This window comes from Rhagoletis zephyria, unplaced genomic scaffold (assembly GCF_001687245.7).
Source record: "Rhagoletis zephyria isolate East Lansing unplaced genomic scaffold, Rhagoletis_zephyria_1.1 Rzeph_scaffold_01533, whole genome shotgun sequence".
Classification (NCBI taxonomy): Eukaryota; Metazoa; Arthropoda; class Insecta; order Diptera; family Tephritidae; genus Rhagoletis; species Rhagoletis zephyria.
The window spans coordinates 44,588-72,391 of record NW_016158617.1 but is presented as its reverse complement, the minus strand read 5'-3'; the positions used below and the strand labels follow the sequence as shown (position 1 = coordinate 72,391).

Here is a 27,804-nt window from a genome sequence, read left to right as displayed (position 1 = left end):
ATGGTGAGCATCAAATGACACCACTCAATAAAATTGGTTTACTTCGGCGAGAGCGCCAAAGGCCCATCAGTCTGCTTACGCCTTATCACCCTTTTTCCGGTTTTCGTCGTACAGGAAAGGTCGCTGTGAAAGATGAAGCCTAGATGCTTATCAGATAGCGCTAGCTGAAAACTACTCATTCAGGATGGTTGAAATATATGAATTTTAAGGACTTTCGTCTAACTATCAGCGCTAAGGCTACGTACACACAGAAAGCGGGGCCGAATCGAGCAAAGCCGAGCCGAGCAAAGCCGTTCCAAGCTAAGCAAAGCTTTCAAATTGATGTAAATATATGAAAGTGTTCACACAGAAAGTTTTTTTCAAAAGCGTTTCTTTTATTTTTCAAACAATTTTTTCTAGAAAATGTAATATGTATATACATATTTCAGCTGCTTTTCATTGAAGGTCAATACGCGATAGCCGCCCGAAAGAGATTGGGATCATATTGGACGATCGGAAAATGAAAGTGCCTGAGAGACTTATACTAGAGACACACATCGTAGCATGATATAAATATTATCATGATACAATAATTTTTAGAAGGTAGTTTCGCTGCTTTTTCGTATCCGCCATGTTAGCTATCTGACAGAAAACGTATTTCGTATTTTTTGTTGTTCCAACTTAAAAAAAAAAAATCCTGCTTTTGACGTTGGAAAAATAAATCAAAGGAAAGCCAAACATATAAGTAGAGAAACTTTCCAATATTTTTTAAAAATTTTCTTCATAAAAAGTTAAATGCTGCTTCCGTGGATATTGCAACACACGGAATAGAAGTAAGGATGCAGCTATAAGAGCCACCGCACACCACAGACTATATCGGCCGCCTATNTAATCCCTCCGACCAATTAGTTGTGGTGCAATGGAAAGACTCGCGAGCCCAACTAAATCGGCGGCCGATAAAGTCCGTGGTGTGCGATGGATCTAAAACATTTTAAACAAGAAATATTGCCGTTATATTTTCCTTTTTATGATTTTTATTCATGTCATTAGCGGTATTAAATACGTACGCACGTATTAAAAATGAAGTGATCAGTTTTGAAACATATAGGCTGCATTTCTTTATAAATTCCGGATAATCCCATTTCACAGCCGGAATAAACAGAATGCGTTTGAAATATACGTTGACATATCATCAGGAACGTTCTAAAGAATAAGTAAACAAAAAAGTTTATTCCAAATGTTCAGAATGAATAAAGAAATGCAGCCATAAATTTTTACATGTTCTGTTAAAAATTATCTAAAATAACAAACGAAAATCCCCAAGATCTATATCGTACAGTGGCTACAAATTAACATACATACATACTTATGTATGTGCGAAAGTTTGTACAATTGGACATAGTAGGTATACATAGGCAAAATAAATAAATAATTCAAATAATAATAAACTTTTAAATGTAATTCGCCGTAATGAAGCGAAAATGTTGTGGTCATCGATGTTAATGTTTTGCACCAATTGTTTATGAAATAACAAAAAGCACAACAACCAGTCGTTGATATTGCTGCTGATTGTGCGCATTTATCAACACATTCATATGTATAAATGTATGTATATGTATGAGATGTATTGCTGGAGTGATCCTTACTCCAACCTGGAAGCTACTTTCGTCGTTGTCGTTGTCGTTGTCATTGTCTTTGCCGTCGCATTCCAGCTCTGCTTTTCCTTCCCCGCAATGCATACTCGTACATATTTATATACGCACATGTACGAGTATGTATGTACTCGTATGCCGGCATGATACTTATTTTGCTCCTCATAAACAGGTTTACTCTGGCAATCTCTTGCCGCCATTGCAGCATTGAGAACATCATAAATCATTCAGGCACTGCTGTAGCTACAGTTGCTACCATGGCGTTTGTCCTGTTCTGCTGCTTTATACTCAGTGCCGTTGTTGCTGCTGCAGCTGTTGTGGCTGATAAAATATTCCATTTGAGTGCGAATATTTTAATGACGCAAGAATTAAGTTTTCGAGCAATTAAAGCCACAAGAATTGCATAATATTAAATTAAAACAATTTTTAGGTCAACACACACATGCACCGTACGTATGTATGTATGTATGTATGTAGATGCAACCAAATATACACAGACGTACATATGTATGTGCATTCATGCAAACATTCACGTACACATACTCAAATAAACTTTGGCGTCCTATTGAGTATCAACCAAGGACGGTTCGTACATTGGCATTTGATTTCCCCCGTTCGTAAGTATTTGGTTGAGATAGTTAAAGGAAATTAACGAAGCGGTAATTGGCTCGTGTGTCTGTGGCTTTAAAGTCATTTTGAAAAGATGATGTTTTTAATTTTTTTGACAATTGCGATTGGTAGTGTAACGTTTGTCTCAGAGATTGGATGAGTAATATATTTTCTGCCACCTGTTCGTGGAATTAAATTTGCTTCTGCAAGGTTTTTCCAAAACTGGTAAACTGGGTATACCGTCGTTTAAATATTTTTTGCATCATAATTCTATAGTTGAAAGATTTGTGATTTTTTTTAAAGATTTTTCCCCCCCCTATGTTTAGGCGACTACTAAACCTAAGCGTCAAATACATGTGATGCACTACTGGATGTGCAAAAAACTTCTTTATTAAATTTATGAAATTTTTGCATATGAGCACAGCTCACAAGTTGTTAAAGTTTTCGACATAAACGTGTTTTTGGTCTTGGCACACTTCTCTTATACAGTGCATTATCTTTTTTTTTTTGCGTAAGGAACAAGATTTCATTGGGAAATTGTATGTAACGTATACGCCTCGTATCACCATACACGGCCTGCTAACACGTTACTCGCACGCCTTAACTTAAAGTTCATATTATTTAAAAGTATTTAAATATTGGCATTTAAGACTTTTACACAGTCTTCATGTACATATATAACAATTTTAAAATGAATTTCGAGTATGTCAATAAAACTTGTAAAATTTTTCATTTCATGGCACACACCAATTTTATTACACTCTTAATAGATTAGTTCGTCTTGGCAAAAATAACATTTCGACCGTTTACTGTTCACATTTTGAACTACATATCTTAAACTTTTACAAGTAAATTTTTATCAAAAAAAAAAAACCGATTTCAATTCTCATATAAAAATTTAAGATTATCGTTAATTTCTTCATGATCCAATGATCGCATTTAAACAAAATTAGTATGGGACCACCTTTCCTTTAAAAAAATAATTATAAAAATCGGTTAGCGTGATCTTTATGCGGTAACATGCATGACAAAAAAAAAAAATATTCCGACGAATTGTTAACCTTCTCCTTTTTGTGAAGTCGGTTAAACGTGAAAAAATTTTGAATTTCAAAAGTTAGAAAAAAGCTGCGACAGTTTTTATTTTTTCTTAATTTGGTGGCACACTTTAAAAACTTAACAGATATGTTGTATTTGGTGACAGCTTTCATTGCTTCTAATATGAACATTCTATCTGAAAACTTCCCAAAGTTATTAAACAAAAGCTATTATGGCTTTTTTGAGTGAAAAAGAAACAAATATTAATTTCGGTACTTTTTCGTTTAAAAACATTTTAAGGCTAAAATTGTTCAAATACTTGATTGATTTTTTATTTTACTTGTTTCTGGAACTTCACTGATTGCAATAAATGCACAGAGAATGCTTTAGTGTTTTTTTTTTATTTTCTGGCGAGAGAAGGGAGTGACACTAAAAAAAAGACAACTTGTTATGGGTTCTTGGCCATAAGGGAATAGAGAGGAATGGAGAAGCAACAAGACGGCAGCCGTAATCCCAATTGGACCTGAGCCCTACCATGTAGTAAGTTCAAATATGATTAAAGAAGAGCTGAAAACCGAGAAAAATAGCAATAGGAGAACAGCACTTGCAGGTATTTTATACAGGACACTGTAGAATGAAGGGTTACTTGCACAACTTCGGCATTTGCTCAAAGAGGAGAGAAACATAGACTTACCCACTAAAGGCCTTATGAAAGTTTTGGGGTCCTTAGTACCAACAGAAGTGATCTGAGGAGTAGGGGTACAATAGACCCTTATGTCGCAGGGCATAACACATAAAAATATCTAACTATCTATCGCAATAACTAACACGACAATGCATATTTTTATTAATAAATATATCGATATTTTGTCTTACGATATACATACACCAAAAACCCGTAATACCTTTTAAATTAAAATAGCTTAACCTTCAAGTGTTCGAGCAATTCAATTACCAATGACCACTTTGACCCCAAAACACTAAGTAATTTCGTGGCATGAAATTTCACGCCTTTCTTTATGTGCGATACATCACCAAATCTTAAAGAAAGTTTACAAAGCAGCAGACAGACATCTGTTCAATCTTTTATTTCGAACTTCTGCCTTGCTGGCACGCGTGCCAAATGGTGAGATGAGTAGGCAAAACTGCAGATGAATGATTGTGTGAAAAGGCGTACATATGAAAGACTCGGCCACCATCCCTTGAGGTGAGTTAAGTTGGTTGACCGGCAAATGGCGAGCGCTTGGGCACGCCTGCTGCTGATGTGGGCATTGTGATTTCATAGTGCAAAGAATTACATGCAAAAAGACACAAGTAAAACTTTTGTGTCAAAAGAAAATAACAAAATTCCAGTCGCTACTTCTTTACCTATGTACATACTTCCTCCGGTCGTTTTTTTTTCTTTGTGTTGTATTTTGTTTTTTTTTTTTTGGTCTGTTGCTGTTTTTGGGCTGTCCAATGCCTGCAGGAGACTATTTACATACATACATACAAACGTGGCCAAATGTGCTGCCACTAGCTGAGCTCAGCCGAAAGTTGCGCCTGCAATGTGTAAAGGGAAAAGTTAGACAAGTTTGCGGTTAGCCAAATCAGTGGTAGGTCGCTCGTTCGAAGTAGGCGGCAGCGGTCGGCAAAAGGACGAAAAAATTTCCACGCCGTCGGCCGGACAGTTCAAGCACAGATATACATGTCTGCATGTCCGGTAAGGGCACGAGTCGCACACTTGTCTGGTATCTTGCGCCAGCTTGAGTGTCTGCTGCTGCATATGCGTGGGTGTGTGTGTGTGAATGACCGACCATTCAAGATGGTGGCAGCAACGTTTGCAAAATAATTGAGAATTCACGTAAAAGCTGACTATTGAAGTTTGAGTGCGAATGAATTTGGCGTAGTCAGAATTTGGGTGGCGCAAAGCTTTTTATTGTGCACTTGGCTGGCTGGATGAGTGGGTAGTTCGTCAGTTTGGTAGTGTGCAGCTACGTTGGCATAACATTGCATGCACGTGTGACATAAACAATGCATGAACAGCGGATACGAGGAAATGCTTGTCTAACTGACTGCTCACTTGTCCAATCGACCACTTCAACTGCTCTAGGCTAGGGCGGTCGACTGACAGTGGGCAATGACCAATGGCCAGTGAACCAAAATGTAAATTTTTCATGGCAACAAAATCGCCGTCTTACACTTCGATGTCTTCATAGTCGCTTATTAAGTTCGTTTGCTTACTTGCTTGCCGGGCTATTCACTTAACCAATCTACGCTGCGACAATTTCAGTTTCTGAATGTCCAATTGTATTTAGCACTTATCCAAACTTTACTTAGTTATACCTAGCATGCTTACGTGCTACATACATATGTATGTATGTACATAGTTACTAACTGTTGGCCACCAGCTTAGCTAGCTAGCTTGGTAATGAATGGTAAGCACCAGTAGTAGCAGCTTGTTGCATACACGTGGTAATTCCTCTTCATTTGCTGCCAGGAGGGTGTGCTATTTATTCGTACTGCTGTCGTTTCCTTATAGCCACCTTCTCTCGAAGAATGCAACAATCACTTAAGCGGATTTGTAAAAGTTGGCATTAATTTCCGTTTGGAACCGCACACATCCTCATTGGCTTGCCGCATACTTCTACACACGCACCCACACATACCCACACGCCATTCTACATACATTCCATTCGCAGGCAATTCGGTTAGGTAGCTAACTGAAAACGCCGAGAGGCAAAACATTCCAAGAAAATGTTGAGGCTGAGTGTAGTACTTGTGTTGAGTTAAGAGTGCGAGCGGTTGGGAAGGTATGCTGGTGAAGGATTTAGTAAGAGACCCAGTAAACATTTGAAATCATAAATTGTTGGGGGATTGCTGGTGATTAGTAAATGAATAATAATTCAAAATTACAGGATGAGTAAATGTAATCACCGTTTGCAAATTTGAAACAATTATAAGCTTTTCATATTCCAAATTCCTTTTAGCAACTGGACTGGAGTTTCAGGGTTGCTTGTACATATGAGTGTGTTTATGTACGTATGCATGAGCAGATAAGTATATGTATGTATATGCCACTTTTGTGTAAAGCTATGCTGAATAAGGCCAAAGCTACAAAAGATTGTAAAGCTTATATAAAGCTAGGTTAAGTTAGTTTAAACAATAAGAAAAGCTCTTACGTATTGGTTAATATGTGAAGTTCTAAGCGCTTAGACCACAGCCTTGCTTATGCCGAGTAGTTTACGGTGAAGTGTTCAGATGACCCGTCCGCCCAATATTGGTCCACGTCTAGGCAAAGGTACTGCCAAAATCTCTCGAGACCGACGCTGTTTTCTCATAAGTTTTGAGCGCACCGTATGTGAGGTGCAGGACTTAATTTTTGCTTGGCAGCTAAAGGCCTTTTAGCAGAAACGCAAGGAGGCTGATTGGTCTGACATTTCTGGGAGAGATGTGCGAGATTTTGCTGGAATTCCGTATAAACTTCACCATCACCTACACTTTTCAAGCCGTGAAGATCCACGCTCGCACAATACAACTAGCGAAGAATGAAGGTAAGCCTTTGGTCAATTTAATGCCTTTTATGGCCGAAGCAAGCGGAGGCTTCTCTTGCGAGTAGGTCGCCTGGGAAATCCAGTATCTCGCTTCGCCCGTCAAATATCCCAAAATCCCAAATTTTATTGGAGGCTTAATAATGAGGGTCGAGTAAGGAAGGCCGTGGTGGCGCGCTATGCAGCTAAAATAATACTGGGCAATAGATGTAGATTGAAGGCAAATAATGTAAACCGAAACTCTGGTATGGATTAGCGAAATTTACGAGGTCAGTAAGTGTTGGCGCAACGGGTGCCATACGAACGGCCATAGTGCTATTTTAAGTAGGATCCCATTTGAAATAAAAATACTGCGTAACCACTACCTAATACTAAAACCCTAGACCCAAGACAAACGTCGCAAAAAATTACCACGTCACACGGAACGAATTTGCCGAGAAACTCTTTCCATGGAGGGCATAGCTGTCTTTACTGACGCATCAAAAATGGAATGCTGGGTAGATGGAGGGATTTTCATTGAGTAAAGCAATCTGAACCTATCTTTTCGCCCAACGGACTACTCATACATTCTTCTGGTGGAAACTTTAGCGACTAAAGCGAAGGTAAGATGCATAATATACCTTGCACCGGCGATAGCGCAGGCGAACATTTACCACTCCAAAGCTAAGCAGATGTGGAGTTTTACAGGATACAAAAAATCTTTGCGTGTTTTTTTAATTTCACTACTCATTTCTTCCTTATTTATCCCTCGTTTTCCTTCATTAGTAACTGGATTTTTTTCTAATAGAACAGGCTTTAGCATAAACGCAAAAATTGGGCACAGAACCTGTTGTTTTTTTTAACTTTTCTTCTGTTAAAGTTTGATATTTTTTTTGCAGTGATTAATTAATATGTGAGAAACTAGCAAATTGCAAATATCTCGAAACCGTATCCATAGAAAAAAATTATTAACCAAACTTTCTGAATCACCGAGCAATTCAACATTGAAATTGGATAGTGAAAGGGATTAATTCCTGACTTTATTTAGGAGGGTTGCCATTTGCTCGAACAATCAAATCCGAATTAGTTCATTAGTTTAGTGAAGTACATGCGCATCACAGTGTCAGACGACGGAGTTTTAAGAAGATTTAAGTTTGAGAATACTAGCGAATAAGAATTTAAAAAATGAGAGGTCAAATTCTAGACCTTAGCCTGTAGATATATGTATGATAAAGTTTAATTTTTTTAATTATGAACTTTTTTCATCGGTACAGGGTGGTTTGAAATTCGATGAGAATAAAAACATGCACTATGCGGGACTTCACTCAGAAACGGCTGCACGGTTTTGGTGAAATATGGCAATCGGATCTATTATAACTCTGACTACCATTTGGAATTTTTTTTTTAATTTTTGAAATTTTTTAGTTATTCTTATAAATGGATGCATTTTGTGAAATTCTTTCAGAGTAAATAGTTGCAGTGGCTATCAACTGGTTCAGGTATTAATGTAAGTTTCTTTTACTGCGACTTCTGATTCCGTACTACTGGGCTTAAAAACAATGAAATGCATGTCTAACTGAATTTGCAATGCGGCAAAAATATTTAGTTCGACAGCTGTGCAAAGTCTATTGAGTTGGGGATTTACACTACTACTAGCGCACTGGCAAAGACCGACAACTACGTTCCGCTTAGAGTTTTTTTTTTTGTTACAATTCATTGCATTGCACTGGCTCAAAAGTGGAGAACGATTAAGACAAGAAGAGAGTTGTGCTGGCCAAAGTGATGGCTGCAGATGATAAGTGGCAGGTGGTGCGTTCATTGGCGTTCATTGTAAGCATAAGACTGGTGACTGACCAAATTACACCTGTTCAAGTTGTTGTACTACAACTACTTATACTAAGTACTGCATTGCTAATTGACATAGTAGCTACCAACAAAAGCGCATAGAAACGAGTACACTATATATGTATGAGTGTATGTTTCTCGACAATATATATACAGTATTGGCCAATACAATAGCACCCCCATTTCAAAGTGATATTGTTTGCCACTCATGTTTATTTATTTATTTTTAAGAATTTTCAATTAAAATACAGTTAATTCTCTCACAAAACTCACATAAACTCAAGTTTAAAACTTTTTAAAAGGCCGCAATAAAGTGCAACAAATTTTCACCCAAATTTCAAACTTTTTTCTCAGAAGCGGTAGAATTTTTTTGAATACACAGTTTTATAGCCCATTCAATTTTAGTCTAATAATGTGCAAGTTTCAAGTGGCTAAAAATTACCGTTGATTTTTTAGAATTTTTTTCGCCGAGGATGTTGCGGGTTTCTGCCATATAAAAATAAATTGTGTTTAGTCGTTATATGGAAGCAAATGAGACAAAAAAAAAATCTAAAAATCAACGGTAATCATTAGCGACTTGAAACTTCCACATTATTGGACAAAATTGAATGCGCTATAAAACTGTGTACTCAAAAAAATTCTAGAGCTTCTGAGAAAAAAAGTTTGAAATTTAAGGGAAAGTTTGTTGCACTTTTTTGCGGTCTTTTAAAAAGTTTAAAACATTGGTTTATATGGGTTTTGTTAGAGAATGAACTGTATTTTAATTGAAAATTCTTAAAAACAAATAATTAAACATAAGTGGCAGACAATATCGCTTTGAAAGGGGGGTGCTATAGATATGTCCAATACTGTATATAGAGTAGTCAATAGAAAGTGCTAGAAGTTTGAGTGGATAGAGGAGGACAGCGCAGTAAGTGCCATTGCGCTGGGCTGTGATTGTAAAATATTTGTGGACATTTTTGAAGTACACAAATACTTAGTTGTATGTAGATAATTGCATTTTAATGGAATCCACAGATTAATTATTAAGGTGACAGTGAAGGTGCAAGCAACTACTATAAAGTTTAAGGCGAAAGTGTGAATATGAAAAGGCATTGTGAAGCGATTGTATGCCCGACATGCACACATACATATATTTCTAAGTAAGCGAATCTAATTTCAATGCAACTATTGAAGTATAAATGTAGGCGTTAAATACATATGTATGTACATGAACACACTAATGAAGTCTAATTTCCGCCTTCAGACCAAAATTGCTAGGCTAATTGGATTTACATTTCTAACACTGAGATAACAAAGCTACTTACAAAAACACACACAGACACACACAGCGCAAGCCTTCTGTTTCTTAAGCTAATTCTCCTTTTTTTTTGCTTTAAAGACAATTTAAAACTTGGCATGAACTTTGTACGAATTTGTGAAAGTAGATATATATGTATATGTATGTAAGTGCCTAGCTAAGTTCCACTTACTCACCGCACTTTAGCTGCTCCACTACGCCTACTTAAGAGTTGCAAGTAAATATTACTCGCACAAGTATTCGTATATCACCGCGTTAAAGTGCTCGATTTTGGTCGTCATGCTGATTAGTTAGTTGCTCGTTTAGTTGGCGTTTGTGTTGGCATTGGCACTGGCGTACTCATTTTGCTAGCTCATTTTCGCTCACTCATGAATGTGTAATAATTAAGCGTGAAAGTAATGAAAGTTTATTTAAGCTCCTAAATAACAAGTGTGTAATTAAAAGTTTAATTTATTTCGAATTGTTTGCGGGCGAAAAATATTCGACTTTTTCATTTAATTTCCGTTCGCATTGAGAATGGAGCATTTCCTTAAATATTCAGGTAGTTGAATGTAATTGCTTCTCCTTCTATTTTATTTTTTTTCTTTATTCAGTTTTCGTTGCTCGCAGGTGTGTGTGATTTGTTATTTTATAATATGTGTAATGGAATCTTTTAATTAATAATATTCAGTGCAATTAATTGCTAAATAAATACATTTATTCGATTTCCAGTAGACTAGGTAGAATAAATAGTTTTTTTTTTTGTTTAAATGTAGGTTTTCATAATTTAATTGTATGTTTATTTGTACTTGTATTCATATTAAAACAAAATCTGATGGCGTGTTACCTCAGTTGTTTTTTGAATTACGCGTGGTTAGTCACAGGCAAAGTAAAATTTTATTTATATGATTTAGGGAATTGTGAAAAAAAAAATGGAAAGCAATTTTCATAATACAGTGGGACAGTTATTTTAGGCCTCTAATCAAGCTTTGCTCTATGTATCAAAATGTTTTTTACAGTGGCTTTGAATTCTATATCCCGGTCGATAATTCGATTAAAATATAATTAATTTTATCTTGAAAGATCCTTAGTAAAATTAAAAAAAAAACAACAACAAATAAATTTGTATCCCTTGAACTTTCCTTTCCATGGGTATTTTTTACCCTTAATTCAAGACTTGCAAATATCCGGCGTGCTTTACTGCGTCTGAAAGGTATTTTAGTGTTGCTACTTCCTGCCAAAACTAGTATGAAATAGATTTATGAAGCGAGATTTTAAAAACATTTTTCGATTTACGAAGCATTCTTTATTTTTTATAAATGTGTGTGTTAGGTAATACACATATTTTCGAATATATTTAGAAAGCAGGTAGAGTATCACATTTCTCCTAAAATTTCAATTTGTAATCTTATAACTCGAGTCTATATACTGGGCACTTAATTAAAGGTGTAATAATTCAATATCTACCTTCTCTTAACAATTTAACTGAACTACATTTTTCAGATATGTGGCAACCCGTTTAAAAAAATGTTCGACCATAAACTTTCTTATACCTCGTCAGTTTAACACCAGTATTGTAATATTTCATAAATTTTATCAATTTAAATGAGTAAAACTTTTGAGACAGGTGGCAACCCCCTCAAAAATGTTTTCGGCAGTAAACTTTCCTAAACTTCTTTAGTTTGATGCCCATATTGCCATTACCATTGAGATTATTTTATTAATTAAAATAAAATTTTCAAACAGGTGGCAACCTTCGACAAACATTTTATCGGTTGTAAGCTCATCGGCGTAGCCAGAATGAAATTTAGGGGGGGGGGGGGGCTCGACCCTATTAAGCTGGCATTTCAGGGTACTATTTTATATATATATATAAGGAAAATTTGAAATTTAGGGGGGGGGGAGGGCTCGAGCTATTTATTTATTTATTATTTTATCAATTTACTTAAACTACAATTTTCAAACAGGTGGAAACTCTCTGTCCCAAAATCCAATTTTAAATAGTAAATTAGTATTTTTGTCAATACTTAAAAGAATTTGCTTTAAAATAAATACTTCATTTAATTGCCTACTTACTCGCATACTATTATATTCGAGCAATGCTTCGTATTAGCTTTTGTGCTGATTTTCTATATATATTTTTTCCCTTTCAGTTATGGCCTTTTGGGCGCTTCAGGCTGTGGCAAGACAACATTACTTTCGTGCATTGTTGGAAGACGTCGCTTGAACTCCGGAGAAATATGGGTACTCGGCGGCCGGCCAGGCTCCAGAGGTTCTGGTGTACCGGGCCCGCGAATTGGATATATGCCTCAGGTAAGTTTGACATATGCGGAAATAGATATCGAGTACTTATTTTCAATACACTCTATCTCAAATTTTAATAATCACTGATGTTAGTTCTAACTGTACAATAAAATAGTGAATTCTACTCACAAGCTTTTTATATCTGAAGCTAATTTTTGTAGAAACTGCGGATAGAGGGTATTAAATATAAAGCCTCGATATGAACTGAAGCGAAACAGAGAGAGAAAGTACTATATTGTTTACTCACCTTTTAAAAACATGCTGGTCCTCTCTATCCTGTTTAGGTTATTTTAACTACTTTGCGCCCGGTTTGACCTGAGAATTCATTTTTTTAAATTTGACGATAAAATATGTTTTCTCCTTAGATTATGTAGTTTGTTGCGAACACATTTTGGAAAACTGATGGCAAACAAATCGGATAGTTTAGTTCTTATTGTTGTTTCCGCGAACTGTGTACTTTCTTTCAAATGTGAGGGGCAAGCGCTTGAAGTTAGAAGGAAATGAACACTTTGAAACATTTCAAAGTCGTCATCAACATAAGAGAAAAGACTACTCGTCTTTGATGCAGCTTAGGGTCTCGTATGATCAGTCTGGGTCAGCGTGCTTGTCTAACATGCTACGTGGTTACCTCGCTAAAGGCCTTCGAAGCTCGAAAGTCAGACTGTCAGGTTTCACTCACAAAATATTCCAGACATCTATTTCTCTTTCAGATTAGTTCTGTATCTTATCTTATATTTCCGAACAGAAGACAATTTTCTTTAGCCTTCAGTGGTGGGGACTTGACTGACAGTTGCTTTTAAAATATTTGAAGCAACAAGGGCGCTAATAGAGGTCGTTTTCTTCTACAGCTATAGCCTGGAGAGAAGTTAGTAAAGGAATTAGAAACTTTTTTCTTCGTCTACTCAATGATGTTTCCCAAGCGGGAACTACTGAGACGGTGCTTTCGCACAGCTAATTTAAGCCCATTGGTTTAGTTTTGCTGATGTTGTTGAGTTCAGGTGATTACAGTAAGCATATGGGTATTGAAGCTTTCTCTTTACGTCAATGCGATTGCCGATATTTTGGAAGTGTGCTCATGTCCAGTAGGTAGATCTGCTTCGCAAAGATGCTTTCTGTCGTGTCTAAAAGTTGTAAGCAGAGACACGGCACAAGTTATCTCTATGAGTTTATGAACGAGATTCAGACTTAGATTACGCAACCACTAGACTTGATTTTATTGCGATAATCTACAAACAAGGCTATGGATCCGCACAAAGTGTAAAGTTCCATAGCGCCGAACTAAGAAATGTTAACAATGTATACTTTTCCAAAACGCATCCGAAAAGTTATCAGAGCGCATCGCCAGAGTAATCAGCGCATTAGAAAAAAAAGTTGATGCTCCGTTTGTTTTGGTGACCATTGATGTTTTATAATTGGAAAATTGCGAAAGGGTGATAATTGTTATAATGAATATTCAAAATATGCAATGTATACGGTTACAATGCTTCGCAACTCTGCATATACAAACATCTTAAATATCGTATCCCAACATTGAATTGCTACGTTTTGGAAGTCAGCCCAACACTCACTGATAGAATTTTTTTTTTATTAAATTTACTAGGTAAGAGAATTTAAAGACAAACACCACCAACAATATCAGCCTTTATATCAAGCGAACACAAGCGCTTGCCATCAGGTACTAGGTACTTGGGGCTCGGTAGGCAATTGAAAAGCGGATCCCTTTATCAACAAACAAAAATTACGCTTTACAAATTTCTCATAACGGTCGTTATTTTATATGCCAAAGAAACATGGAAATACATACGTACATACATAGTTAATAATTATAGTTTTCAGTTGCTTGCTTAACAGTGCCACCTGAGGCATTGATTGTGCTGTTGATGTTTAAATTGCCTAGTAAAACTTTCTAAGTTAATAAATAAAGCAATCGTTTTAATCTCTTTTACACTTACATAAGTAGCTTTGTAGGTGAAATGGCTTACTAACAAGAATGTCCATATGCCACCATTTCAATATAAACCATCAATTTTAAACAAACTTGTAATTTAATTACAAAAACGCTTCAGGATATGTAAGCATACACAAAATGTATATTTCACAATCCATACTCCAGTGGGAGTTGCCAAAATAGAATATCAAACCAAGAAACCATTCACAATCAAATATATGCCTAAATATTTACATTCGTATGTCCATACAAGCGTTGCGATAACTTATTGCTTAACTTGCTTAAAAGCAAAATTTCCAGTCAATACTAAGTGCTGCGATTATGAGGAATCCTTTCAGCTTTCACTTTAAACTACTCAGTGCGCTGAGCTAAAAAAAGAAACCATGAATACGCACAAACATACACTACACTACAGGCGTACAAGCTCACATGCTTGCAGCCATACAAATACAAAAATAATGGCAGGATGTTGCTGTGAAAACAAAATTCAACAACATCAAGCGAATTCTGAAACGATGATTTCAGTGAAATACTCTGCAGCGTTACGTTAAGCTACCGCATAAGCCACTTTTGTAGCACTTAAACAAAAACATAAACAATTGAACGCTGAAAAGTATTTTAAGCAGCATTTTCGCGTGTTTGTGCGTGGACTTGCAATAAGTTTGTGAAGCATGCTTCGCTGTACGTATTTGTTTTTTTTTTTGTTTTCGTTTTCATTTATTGTTACTTTTTCTTCCGGCGCTTATTTGAGGATGCAATCAACGTGGAAGGGATGTGCGTTTGTGAATTGTGTGTACACAGGTATGGGAAAAGTTGAAATCACAAATAGCTGCTGGCAGCTATATATGTTTGTGTATTAATAAGTTAAAAAAAAAAAACAGATAAATTAGCTGCTAGTGGAAAGTGTGCTGCGATGAGCATGCAATCTCTTTAAAAAATGCTAAAAGAGTGGGCTCTAGCTAGTGGAATAATTTCCTTTGGGATTCTGTGGGTCACTTAGTTTACGAAATTGTTTAAGAAATATGGAAAATTGAGCTTTTTTTTTGTTGCTCTTTCCTCTTAACTAAGAGCCTTAAGTTTGTTCAAACTGTGGATACATGGCGTATGAGTAACATTATTTCGTTTTCATATTTGAAATAGAAAATACGAATTAAAATATTCGTTGCGTGCGCGTACGAGTCTAGTTGTGACTAATTAATGCCGAATTGTAGCCGATTGCGACTTATCCCGGCAAATTCTCTTCAGAGACTCGTTGCGAAATTTTTAGCTGCGCCTCTTTTTGCTCCTAGCATCTGGTCATCACCCTCGTTTACTGCCATTAATTAACTATTGTTTAATCCATGTTAAGCAATAGTATCTCAAATACTTTCAAAACCATAATTTTCAACCTATATTTTACATATCAGATCAGTGCACCAATATTAGAAATAAGGTATAAACATTTAATTGACGATTTCTCGTTTATATTGAATTTTACTAGCGGATAAATAAAAATTGGAAGTTAATACGTTTGAATGCCGACAATGCCACTAAAACTTCACATTTTCTTAAAAGTAAAACATTCACGTAAGACTGCATTGAATTCTCTGTTTGATGACATAAAGCTTATATAATTTCTTTAACTGAAAATATAAGCAACAGCGGTTAATAAAAATTGTATCAAGAAAATTTTGAGTTTGATTGCAAAATTTTATTTTGCAATGATTTACTTATTATGATTTATTCTAAATCATATCTTCTTTATGAACTTTTCACGTAGAATGAGTATTTTAAGAGTTAAATGTAAGCATATATTTTTAGTGAATTTTCAATGCTTTAGGTCCTCGAGGGGCCTAGGCTTTTCCTACTACAGGTGTCCTGTTTTGGTTGCATACCTTTATTTGTATCCTCATGCTATTCGGACATTCGAATTTTTCATATATTTTGAGGGTGTTGTATATACATACATATATGTATGTGTATGTTCTAGGAGTGCCTGTTACTTTGAGAATTCAACCGTTTTTCTAGTTTTTTAGAGCCCTACAAGGTACAAAACGGGTTACCGGAATATATCCTGCTTTGGAGCTAAAACGTAACTTAAATTTTGTATATCTTTGTATCCCCGAAAAAATCCCAGGATATTTAGGGAAGGATCGATACTAGCTTAAATACGATAACGATCTGAGTTAGAGCAACAAAGTGAGCAGCATAGTTCTCTAGCATTTGGTACAACAGATTGAGGTGCAGCTGTAACATTTCATAGCATACCTCTCAATCGAATGTACATATGTCATTATATGCATTAGATAAAAAAGTATATGCGGTTTGATTTTTAAAGTATTAGCAGTTTAATCTGCTTCAACTTTGTTCTTTCCCTTGGTATATACATACATATGTAGTAATCATGTTTAGATGTGCATAACTTCTCTACTATTCTTCCATTGTTTCGTACTTTGGCATTGTTTCTATACTGATTATTTATCTATGTCTTATGCAATCTTAAAGTGATGCGGCAGCAACTTTCTCTTATCGCATTTCATAGAATGCAATCGTAGCTTAACATCCTTAAAATGTCTTCTCAATGTCTTCATAGATGTCGAAAATGTCGAAAACAAAAACGAAACACGAAAATGAAAATAAGATTGCCGTTTGCAGCAACTACTAAATATGTATATGTAAATTAGGGTGGCTCACCAAAAGAAAAAGCTGTCTTTTCACTGGAATTATATTTTAGGACTTTCGCTAAAACATTTCTAAAAAATTTTAATTTTAAATTTTTCAAAGAAGCGTTTACGTGTAGATTTTATTTTTTTTAATTCATAAATATTCTCAATTTCTTTTTTCTATAAAAACATGCTGTCATCATAGCCCTATTTATCCAAATTTAAAAATTTATACAAAATTTAGAAAAATCGGACAAATTTTCATCAAAATTTTCGAGCATTTTATCCTGAATCGTTACAACATTTTTGGTTATGCAGTTTTATATATCCCATATTTTAGCGGCCAAAAAATCGTTTTGATTTTTAATAATTGGTTTTTGCTGACGGATTTTTGCACTTTTTCCAGATAAACATAAATTTCTTATGAAATAAAATGCAGGCGAGCCAGTTTTGGTAAATTGCACCTGTTACATACACTAACTAAAAAAAAAGAAACGCAAAAGCCGTCACAAAAAAAAAAAAAAAAAAAAAAAAAAAAAAAAAAAAAAAAAAAAAAAAAAAAAAAAAAAAAAATCAAAAATCAACACGATTTTTAAAACGGTTAAACCTTGTACTTCATTAGATTAAAATAAAATATATAAAATAATGTGGACTATAAAACGGCATATACAGAAATATACTAAAAATTCAGATTTTTTAGTTCGTAACTTTGAAGAAAATTTGTTCTATTTTACTGAATATTTTATAAAATTTGAGTTTTTAATTTATATGGGTTTGGCTAAAGCTTAGGCAATATATTTAGAGAAAAATTATAAAAAGATTCAATTGTGAAAAAAAATCAACACGTTTACACTTATTTAAGTCAGTGTACGATTTTAAAATACTTCCAAATATCTTATTTTTTTTTTATTCCGTCGACAAATTTTGAAAAAATTTTATGCAGGAATTTGAGCTTAAACTCTTCTACCATCTTAGGTGACTTTTTGAAACAAATATTTTTTTAAATCTATTTTGTTTATAAAAAATCGCTTTTCGTAGGTAGGTGTTTTCAAATCCTAATATTCTTTTGAAATGTTTAGGCGGAAGTCTTAAAATATAATTAGCTTTATAATTCCGATAGAAAACAGTACCAATTTTTTAAGGGAGAGTGATGCACCCTAATGTGCATGTATCTTTGCATGTACAGCGTTTCACATTAATGGACAACTTTTTTCCCTTTTCTTTTTGGACGCACATAATCCTTAACCCATCTACTACTATGTTGCATTAGCTGCTTAAAACACACACTCGCACACGGCTGTCTATCCATCCAGACTATCTTAAATACTAAGTATTAGGAGTCTACTCCGGCCGCTGTTTGTCGCTCGGTGCCTACACTTGAATTCCTACTTGCTACTGGGAATACAAAAGCAAGTACCTAAGGCTAAGTATTGCACGCGTTTGAAGATGAACGAAAGTACTCGACGGAAACAAGGCGTGAAAGGAGTAAATGAAAACGAAAATGAAATAATAAAGAATCCGCTTGCAGGCGGTGGGAGAAAAGTGGTGCAGAACACAAAAAAAGCTAAGCGAAGTAATGGAAAAATGCGCGTACCCACGCATACATACATACATACATACCGGGCACACAAGCACGAATCCCAGTGAGCGGCGACACACAAAATTGATGGAAAAAAGCATCTTTCCAACTGGTTAAGCAATCGACATGGAATACTTCTGCCGCTCCCCCTTCAGTCTTCACCACCACAAGTGCAGTACGATTACTATGCTCGCTAGCCAGCCATCGCGCGGCTTGTCCATTGTGACGCGTCTACATGAATCAAGTCCAGGATTATGGGCGGATTTGTGAGCGACAACTCAAGGATTCAGCGGCGAACGAGAGGAAAAAAGAGCAAAGAGAAAGTAGTAATAATAAACTGCTTTGAGTACAAGTGTTGTTCGAAAAGAACAAGCAAAAGCACAATGGCTGTGTCAAAACTTACTTGTGCGACAGCCGCAATAACCGCCAATGCCACTCCCGACGCCTTGAGCGCGATTGCACGCACATATGTATGTATGTACACATACATATATACTACATACAGGCGCGTACACGCACGTCTGCACTTAAATATGTTGTCGCCGCCTCACGTTTCAGTTGTAGTTACTACGATTGTGCGCTTGTTTGCAGCTTTTTGGTCATAAATCTGGCGAATTTCAACTTGCTCGCCTAGCAGCGTTAGCGTCTCTTACCACCCACTACACAACGCCGCCACACATTCGCATTCACTCCTTTGACGCTAACAAAATGTGCGAGCGCTCGCGACACACAGAAGATATGTAGTCTGTGTAGGTGTAGTAGTCTCACCGTCTTCCATTCATTGAAGCTGGCTGGCTGAGCTGGCGTTTGTCGCTTGTTATTTGCTGTTTTTGAGGTTTTTTCGGCCTGTGTGTGTAGGTGTGTTGCCGATTGTTGCCACAATAGTGAAATTCCCACAGGCCATGTCAGACAACCAACGAAGCTTTGAAGCTGAGCTCCTGAGATGTTTAAAAGCGCTTAGATAGCATTGAATTAGTGATGATGCTGATGTGCGAGGGGGATAAAAAGAAAACGTTGAAAAGTGGATAAGAGGGCGCAAGGCGTTAAACCAAAGTGTCTTGCTTGCATTGCTGTTCACCGCAAATAGCTTACGAACGACATTTTTAAGACCGGATTAAACGTTTGGCCCTTTGTGTATTGCCAATCAACTTGCATTTGTTCCACACACACACAAACACACCACATACTCATGCATACATACATATTCATAAATCGTCTAGCGCATGACGCTGCACTGCTGTTTCTCAGCTCCGTTCCAATGAATAATAGTTGTTTTTTTTTTGTGCTAGTAAGTTTTTGTCGTCGAGTGGTCGGTAAGACAATTTTATTTGACAGCAAAAAAGTGGCAGCTTTATACTCTGGCATATAACAGTAAAAGTTTGTGGCGGAAAATTATTGCAACGTCTTGCGATTCTATTGGGATTAAACGGTGCAATCCAAAGCGAATCCTACAGGCCTCCTAGTCACGAAATTATTTCCTTTTATTGGCTGACATAATTTTTGGAAGAATTAAAATATTCTTTTCTGAAATATCAAGGTCGCAAGATACTGATAATTAGACATCGGAATTCTGTGAAATTTGTGTATCCAACCACCACAAAAGTCGCCAGCAATTTCGCGAGGGTGCCATCTTTTTGAGGAGAGGTTCTTCACTATTCTTCGGAGTCGGTGCCGCATCGTTTGCTTATAATGGCCATACGTCGGGAAGCATTATGAACCAACAATCGCCTCTGCGAATGCGCACCTCTGGCTTAATAGTTACACTACGCCAGCTCATCAGGGACAACTCTCTGCCTACTTCCAGGGAAATCAGTAATCCCTGAAGTTAATTCGACATACCAGTGGTCCGCCATTGGATGTTGGAGCAGTCAAATCTGCTGGTGGGAATTCAAAAGTTGGAGTGTGGTACCTTCGTACCTTACTGACTGCTACCATATTCTCTTGGAACGCAACGATGATACTTGAAAATGTTTTACAAATGGTGCCAGGACTGCGGACACTTTTCCGTACATGCAGTCAAAGCAGGTGCGGAACAAAATGGCCTCGCCAAAGCTTTAATTTTTCGCCACTATTACTCTGGTTGAAATCGTAGTCTCCAGCGCAGCGAGTAGGAATTAAGGTAGTGCCAGCTCTGATATGCTATCAATGGTGGATTGGATGCCCCATATGCTTATTGTCCCATTTTTCAATGGCCAAGCTTGCGAATTTCTGCGGTCAGGCCTTGTTTAATGCAAGGCTGAACTTCAGGTGCAAGAATGGGTGGATAGACTTTGTTGTTACCTGTACGTATTTTTCATATGACTCCGAATAGCTACCACCACCGCGGAAGGTGGCTGGTTTTGTCTAATATTGTCATTATAAAAGTGAAATGCAAACGCAAATCAGCTTTTAGAGTATATCTTGTCTTGTTGGCTCGTCATTTTCAACATGGGAACCAAACCTTCCTTTATAACCACGAAAGGGCAAGAGATACATTTTAAACTGAGGGTACCTCAGAGAGGATGCGCTCTCGCACCACAGGTGTTTCGAATTTCCAACTGGCGGAGATTCTGCTCCAATGCGAAACTCTAAAAAGGGATCTCACTGTGTTTTAAGAAGAAGCTTTAGTATTTGACTGCAGAAATATTTAGACTTTGTTCCACTCAGGACAATGAAAACGCGGTCGTCAATGCATCGGATGATTTTCTTATTAGTTTGTATAAAACTTAACGCCTCGTTCACCTCTAAGTCGCACTCCTGCTCCTTCGTGGAACAAGGAGCTTCAGGGCTGATGGTTGCTTACGGAGGCAAGGAGTAATACTCTTTCCGACATTTTAGACACTAATTATCGCGAAAATCAGCTGATTTATCTCCATTGACAGCAAAGAGAGGGAAGACTGTTAGAACTACTTTGGTGCTAGAATTGTGACGAATGAAGTTGCCATAAGTTATGTTTTATAATCCTTTGACAGCCCCAAACCCCCGGTTCGAATCGTACCTTCTGTATTATACTCAAAGAAGAGGTTGAGTCCTTGTTGGCGATCTTGAAAAAATAGTTTCGCAACATCGCTAGTACTTGCTTTTATAACACAATCATTTGCCTTGATATATAAGGTTGGTAAGGATGCTAGCTTCAATTCTATTATAATCTTATAACTTTAGATGGGCAATTCTTGTATACATGTATGTATATATATCCAAAGGTTTCTCGGAAACGGCTCTAACGAATTGGTTGAAATTTTGTATTCTAATAATGTTTTGCTTTTTAAGTTTATCTAGATAGGTGTTATCTCCGAAAATATTCGTGTAAGGTTGCCACCCATTCGAAATTATTTACGAATTGAATAACACTTCATAATATGCGTATCAAATGCGAATCTACTTTGAAAATCGCCAATTTAATAATAATTTTGAATAGGATTGCCACCTATTTTCTAGCGTATAATTTAAAATTTTTTGTTAAGAAAATTAAGATACAATATTACTTTTCGGGGGAAGCTTCTAAACAAGGCTTTGCCTATATAGTAAGTGCTTTCCTTAAGATATTGGTATTAGGTTGCCACCGATTCTACAAAATTTTACTAAAACAGATTACACCTCTAGTAGGCCAATTTTCTTATGAGTTGAAAAATTCAGGAATGGGTGATTTTAGCATGAGAAATCCAAAAATTATGTCCATTTCGATCTGTAACAGTAACTTTTTCCTACAGGGGAGAAAAACCAAGACCATCTGGAGACGGGCTCGCCGATATACTTTGACGTATTTTCAGCTTTCTCTTACACAATGTTGACCTACGAACCGGCAATCCCGTCAGCAGACGGTCAAAAATGCAAACTGGGTTTTTATATGTCGGCAAGCCGGTCTGTAGACGGTCTGTGTTCGAAAACAATTTTCTCCATTTCGAATGGTGACATAATTATAAAACTTATATTAAAATACGGTACCTTTAACAACGAAATCCACCGAATTTTTTTATATAAAAAAAAATTTTCAAAAGAAAAAATTTCTTTAATTACGAAATTACTAAATAGCAAGAAATAATTACCTTTAACCGTGTCTTTCACAATCTGTAATTCAACTGCCGATTAAAATATAACGAATTAACATAACGGATTCAAATTTACTTCGCCGTAAGGTACGATTTTTTTCTAAAGAGCGTGCCTTACGAATATAGAAAAAAATTATTATAGGTGCACTAAAAAGTTGTTTAGTTAACGACCGTCTGGAGGCGGTTCAGCCTACTAGAGGGTTAATATGGATATCAAATGAAAGGTATTTTTGAGAACTTGAGTAAATAAATACTTTTGATGGGGGTTGCCACTTTTTCTTAATACATACAAATTTTTATCTCACTAGTTTCATTACATTAAAAAAGTAAAAAAAATTTTCAATTTGTTTTAAAAACTTACTTTTTGTAGAATTCTGCGGTACTGACTCGTCAAAAATATTTTTGCTTTTTAACATTATTTTTTCAAAGTTTTTTTTTTCAATTTTGTTTCACTGAATACTAAGGTACTAGGCAGTGATAATATTTTTTTTATCGATATAATTTGTATGGAAAGAGGTACATCAAAATATATTTTTAAATCAAAGCTATCCAATTGACCACTATTTGATACCCAAATCTTGAAAACTTTAAAAATTGTAAGCATTCTGGGCAAAGCTCGGTCAATCTGTACTGATGTACTTAATGGTCAAATGTCTGTAGAGATTGGTTGAGTTTCGAATTCGTGGGATGTCGCTTTCAACAAATCCTTTAACTTTGCATCAAATGCAAGAATATTTTGTGTGTTGACTCTGCAAAAACTGGTTGCCATAATAAGTAATGCCTTCAGAGAGAAAGAATTTGCCTTGGAAGTTTTTGCATACATTGAGTATGATTTTGATTTCGTAACAGTCGAGAGCATAAGCAACTCAGCCATAAGCCACAGATTAGAGGTTGTGCTGGCTTACAGCCATATTGCTATTAGTTCGGGCTGACATTTCGTGTGCGTATTACAGGAAGCATATTGGATATACCATCTTTGGAAATATATGTGACCAACCGGGCTTTTTTTTTATTTTAATAACTTAAAAGAGTACCAATAGCCAACTTACCTGCACTTTTCTAACTTACGAGTATGCAGCTCTATATAACCACTTCATAAAAAGGATATTTTAATTTTCTCCTTTTAAACTCTTTTCATGTACACATTTGCATACGAAGATGCTTTAGACAAACACACTAACACAATTTGGGCGTATCCGTAATGGGCGGCACGCAGGCGATATTTTAAACTTTAATTTATAACATTTAACCCCCCAGTGTTGAACAAAGCAATTGATATTCATGTTTTATTACCATCAGATTTTGCTTTCCCATTTGCCTTTAATTTCAACGCATCATTTCCTCTTCCTCACCACCCTCTCGCATTCAAATACACGCTTCACTGCTTTACACAATTCCTTACATCGCTTCCATTTTAAATTTCCTTTACTTTTTCAATTTTCTAATTTTTCACTTTCCTTTTTTTTTTGAATTTACGCTTACTTTGTCATTTTCGCAATCTCCTATCCTTGACATTTTTGAACCAGTTTTTTTTTTAACCCATTTTATTTTTTTCTCTTTTCACTCTCCCACAGGAAGTTGCACTCTATGGCGAGTTCACTTTGCGCGAAACGCTAATCTACTTCGGCATAATTGCGGACATGCCCCGCAACGAAATCGATGACCGCACCGAGTTTTTGCTGAAATTTCTGAATCTGCCAAATGGCTCGCGACAGGTGAAAAATCTTAGTGGTGGCCAACAGCGTCGCATGAGTTTGGCTGTGGCATTGTTGCACGAACCGGAATTGTTGATACTTGACGAGCCGACAGCGGGTGTGGATCCGGTATTGCGGCAGAGGTGAGTGTGCATATAAGGACAAATATTTGTGCTGCATGTTATTCATGTACTATGTTTCGTTTCTCGTTTTTCCCTTGTTTCTCTATGTCTTGTGGCTTGCAGCATCTGGGATCATTTGGTTGACATAACAAAAAATGGGAATACAACTGTGATAATCACAACACATTATATCGACGAGTGCGCTCAGGCACATGTGGTAAGTTTATTGAAGTGTTGCCAAAAAATGTATGTTCTATGTATTTACGTTATTTCTTTGTGATCGAAAAATGTTCACTACTTTCGTTAAATTTATAAATAATAAAAAACCACTGCTAAGAACTTTTCAAATTTAAACCAAATTTATTGCAGAGTAACAACATAACATATTTATTTAAATCATGAAGACAGGAATTTGATCTTTTAATAATTATAGGATATATTAAATATTTATGTGACAGGTAGGGTAAAATTTCTTACGTAGTTTTTCTTGTGGCAGCCTCTTACTTACATATGGATAGATAGATAAAGCACTGGGACCAGTAAGTCTCTTGTGCCCTTAGGTCATCACAACACCTCAGCTAGCCCTACAGACTCTACAAGTTTCAGAATAGGTCCTCCTCTCGCTTCTATGTACAAGAATCGGCCTCACACTCCAGAAGCAGGTGCAATGTTGTCTCCTTGGCAGAGTTACAGAAGAGCAATATGTAGGTCGCTTGACCAGATGTCTGGATTATATAAATGAACACTTAGCCTACAATTGACCGCCAAAAAACCTGTAATAATTCTTAGTAACTTTTATTTTTTCATATTGTACTCTCCTAAAAAGCGTTTAGATAGACGAATTCTCGTGGTTTTATGCCAGTGATAATCCCTTAGTTTGGTGTTTTTCTTTCTGGGCGTTAGCTTTATAGTGCGAGACCTAGTGAATAGAAGAGCTCAGGTCCAATGGAGGTCGAGACAGCAGCCAATGTGCCCTCGCATCCAGAGATGCAAGCTTCTCTATGCACTTTAGGCTCACTGAGGATTTGGCCTTGAAGGATCATTTGACTACCGCCTGACTAACAATTACTTCTTATCTTCTCATAATAAACTCCATTATTAATTATAACAAAAATAATTAAATAATTATATTGAGCAGAGGCTTTTTGAAACTCCTACTTATTTTAGAATTTTCCGAGGTGTTTTTCGGTATCGTTCACTATTTATTTTGTAGCTTACGCGCTTTTTTCGTGCTTCATATTGTGGTATTGCTTTCGATTCTTTAAGAGATTTTCTTTGCATTTTTAGTACCGTTCAGGATTTTTTGAATTTTTTTCCAGGTACTCCGTATCTTATATTTCGGTATTTCTTTCCAGAATCTTCGAGATTTCCTCGGGATTTTCGGGTATCGTTCTGGATTTTTATGGGTACTTTTCGACACCTAGAGTCCCTTTTATAATGTCAATGTAGATTGCATACATGAGGCACTTATGGAAGCAGGGATTTATAACTGCTAAAGAACAGAGTAATTCACGCCGAATTGTGTTACCACAGCAGGGCCGTTTAAGCAGTGAGAGCCACCCCGCAGGGTCGAGTGCTATCACCGTTATATACTGGTAAAGCTAAACTCTCAGAACATACAGGTAGTGGCATATGTCGAGGATGTAACAATACAGGCATCAAGTCAGTTTCTTTCCGCCATAAGCGGAATTATGGAAGGTGCCCTAAAGACGGTAGATTTCTAGGCTATAAATTGTTCTCTTAGCGTAAACCCTGAGAAAACTTACCTTATGCTTTTCATAATTAAAACAAAGTTACCTAATTTTACTAAAGTAAGGTTTTGAGAAACAGAACTATATCTGAAAAATAATGTTAAATACCTTGGAGTTATTTGTTCGGGACCCCAAATTTAATTGGAACGTTGAAAAGCGTGAAAAGAAGATCTTGGTGTCTTTCTATGCATTCAAGTGAATGTTCGGCAATAGATGGGGTATAAAGCTACGAATTATGTACTGGTTGTACACAGTTGTAGACTGACCCATACTCTCTTATTAGATATTTTTTATGGAAAGCCCAGTTGCTAACAGCGCCATCGGACTGTGTGCCTTGCGGCTGTGACAGGAAAGACCGTTCGACTGAAAGTGAAAAGCTCCCCACTGTCTTTATCTTGTCAAAGACCTGAATTAACCACAAATCCCATACGAAACTCCCACGCCGCAGTGACTGGACTCAAGGAAGGATCCAGTTTTTGGAGGGCTTAACTATTTTTATGGATGGGCAAAGTTGGTAAGCGGGGTTGGTGCAGAAGATTTCTTTTGAAAAATATAACCTAAAGGTATGCTTTCACCGACTAGACACTTGCATGGTTTCCAAGCCGAAACGTTTGCAATTTCGCCGAAACTTATCGGTCGAAGGCTAAGGAGTAGTAGAACCATGCAGAATTGTGTGGGATTACCTGGAAGCTCTGGGTATCCTACGAATCACATAAAACCAGTGCTCGTTTAGGAATCACCAAACAAAATACCTATAAACTTATGACAGCCTGCACAGGGAGGGTACTGGCTCATTGGGGTACATTCCGAAAAGATTGGCTGACCCTTCAATAGATTCTATCGCAGTTGCGATGAACTGGGCTGAAAAGAGACAGTTGAACACTTTCTGAGCGAGTGGCCAGGCCTCGCTAGCATGAGCCCAAAGACACTAGGTAAACAATTCCTGCAGATTATTTCAGAGTGCAGCGCAGAGTGCGTGATGAAAATTTTTAGGCAGAAAAGTCTCTTACAGCCGCACTCAGAAACGTTCTTTAAATTAGCTCTAACGGGCACTTAACTAATGATCGTTAAATCTGTTAATTAATGGGTAGGTTCAGAAGACGCAGCAGTTGAGTGCAACCGTTTGTAAAAAAATTATCGTTATGCGTCTTCTGAACGGCTTGATGCATTGACTGTCAAATTCAACTCTCAAAGGTACACAGCAACATGTTGTCTCAAATGATCAGAAAAATATTACGATCATCTAACACGCAACTGTTCAGTTGATCAGAAGTACACAACAACGCGTTCAGAAGGTAAAATCGCAACAGTTACTGAGCTGTTGCGCCTTCTGAACGTGCCCAATGTTTCCTCTCAGAGTTAAAAATTATGAAATAAAATATTTAAGTTTGGCCCCAGTTGCGGCCCTTCATTTTTGTGGCATCACTCACTTTTTCTTTCAGATTCAAATAAAATATAAAAATAAGTATTTATATATTTTGCGCGCACTGGCTCACACAGTGAGCAGAGCACTGGCGTGCCATTCAAGAGATCCGAGTTCGAGTCCTAGGGCAGGAAAATTTTCTTTTTCCTTTTTTTCTTGCTTAATTTTTATAAACTATCTTTATTGATTTTTTTTTTGCTTTTTTGATCTAATTTTCTTTTGATTTATGGATTTTATTGCTTTAGAAAGGAAAGCAATTTTTTTAAATTGAATTAAACCGTTTGCTAAAAGACAAACAAGACCAATAACAGGCCAATTCTGGCATCTGTCTTTCAACTCACCTCAGTCTTTCGAGAGACAAAAGTCTTTATATTTCGGCAACTATCTTGAAAGCTCTTTTCTGTA

The 27,804-nt window shown here is 36.5% G+C and overlaps 1 protein-coding gene across 1 annotated transcript in view; it reads left to right on the top strand.

Moving 5' to 3' along the window:
- The window catches only part of osy (ABC transporter oskyddad), a 71,700-nt gene that overhangs the window by 28,720 nt on the left and 15,176 nt on the right, over positions 1-27,804 (top strand). Inside the window, exons 2-4 of the mRNA XM_017617973.1 lie at positions 12,062-12,221; positions 23,984-24,246; positions 24,349-24,442. Of these exons, the coding sequence (XP_017473462.1) occupies positions 12,062-12,221; positions 23,984-24,246; positions 24,349-24,442 (517 nt within the window). The remainder of the gene's footprint in view (positions 1-12,061; positions 12,222-23,983; positions 24,247-24,348; positions 24,443-27,804) is intronic.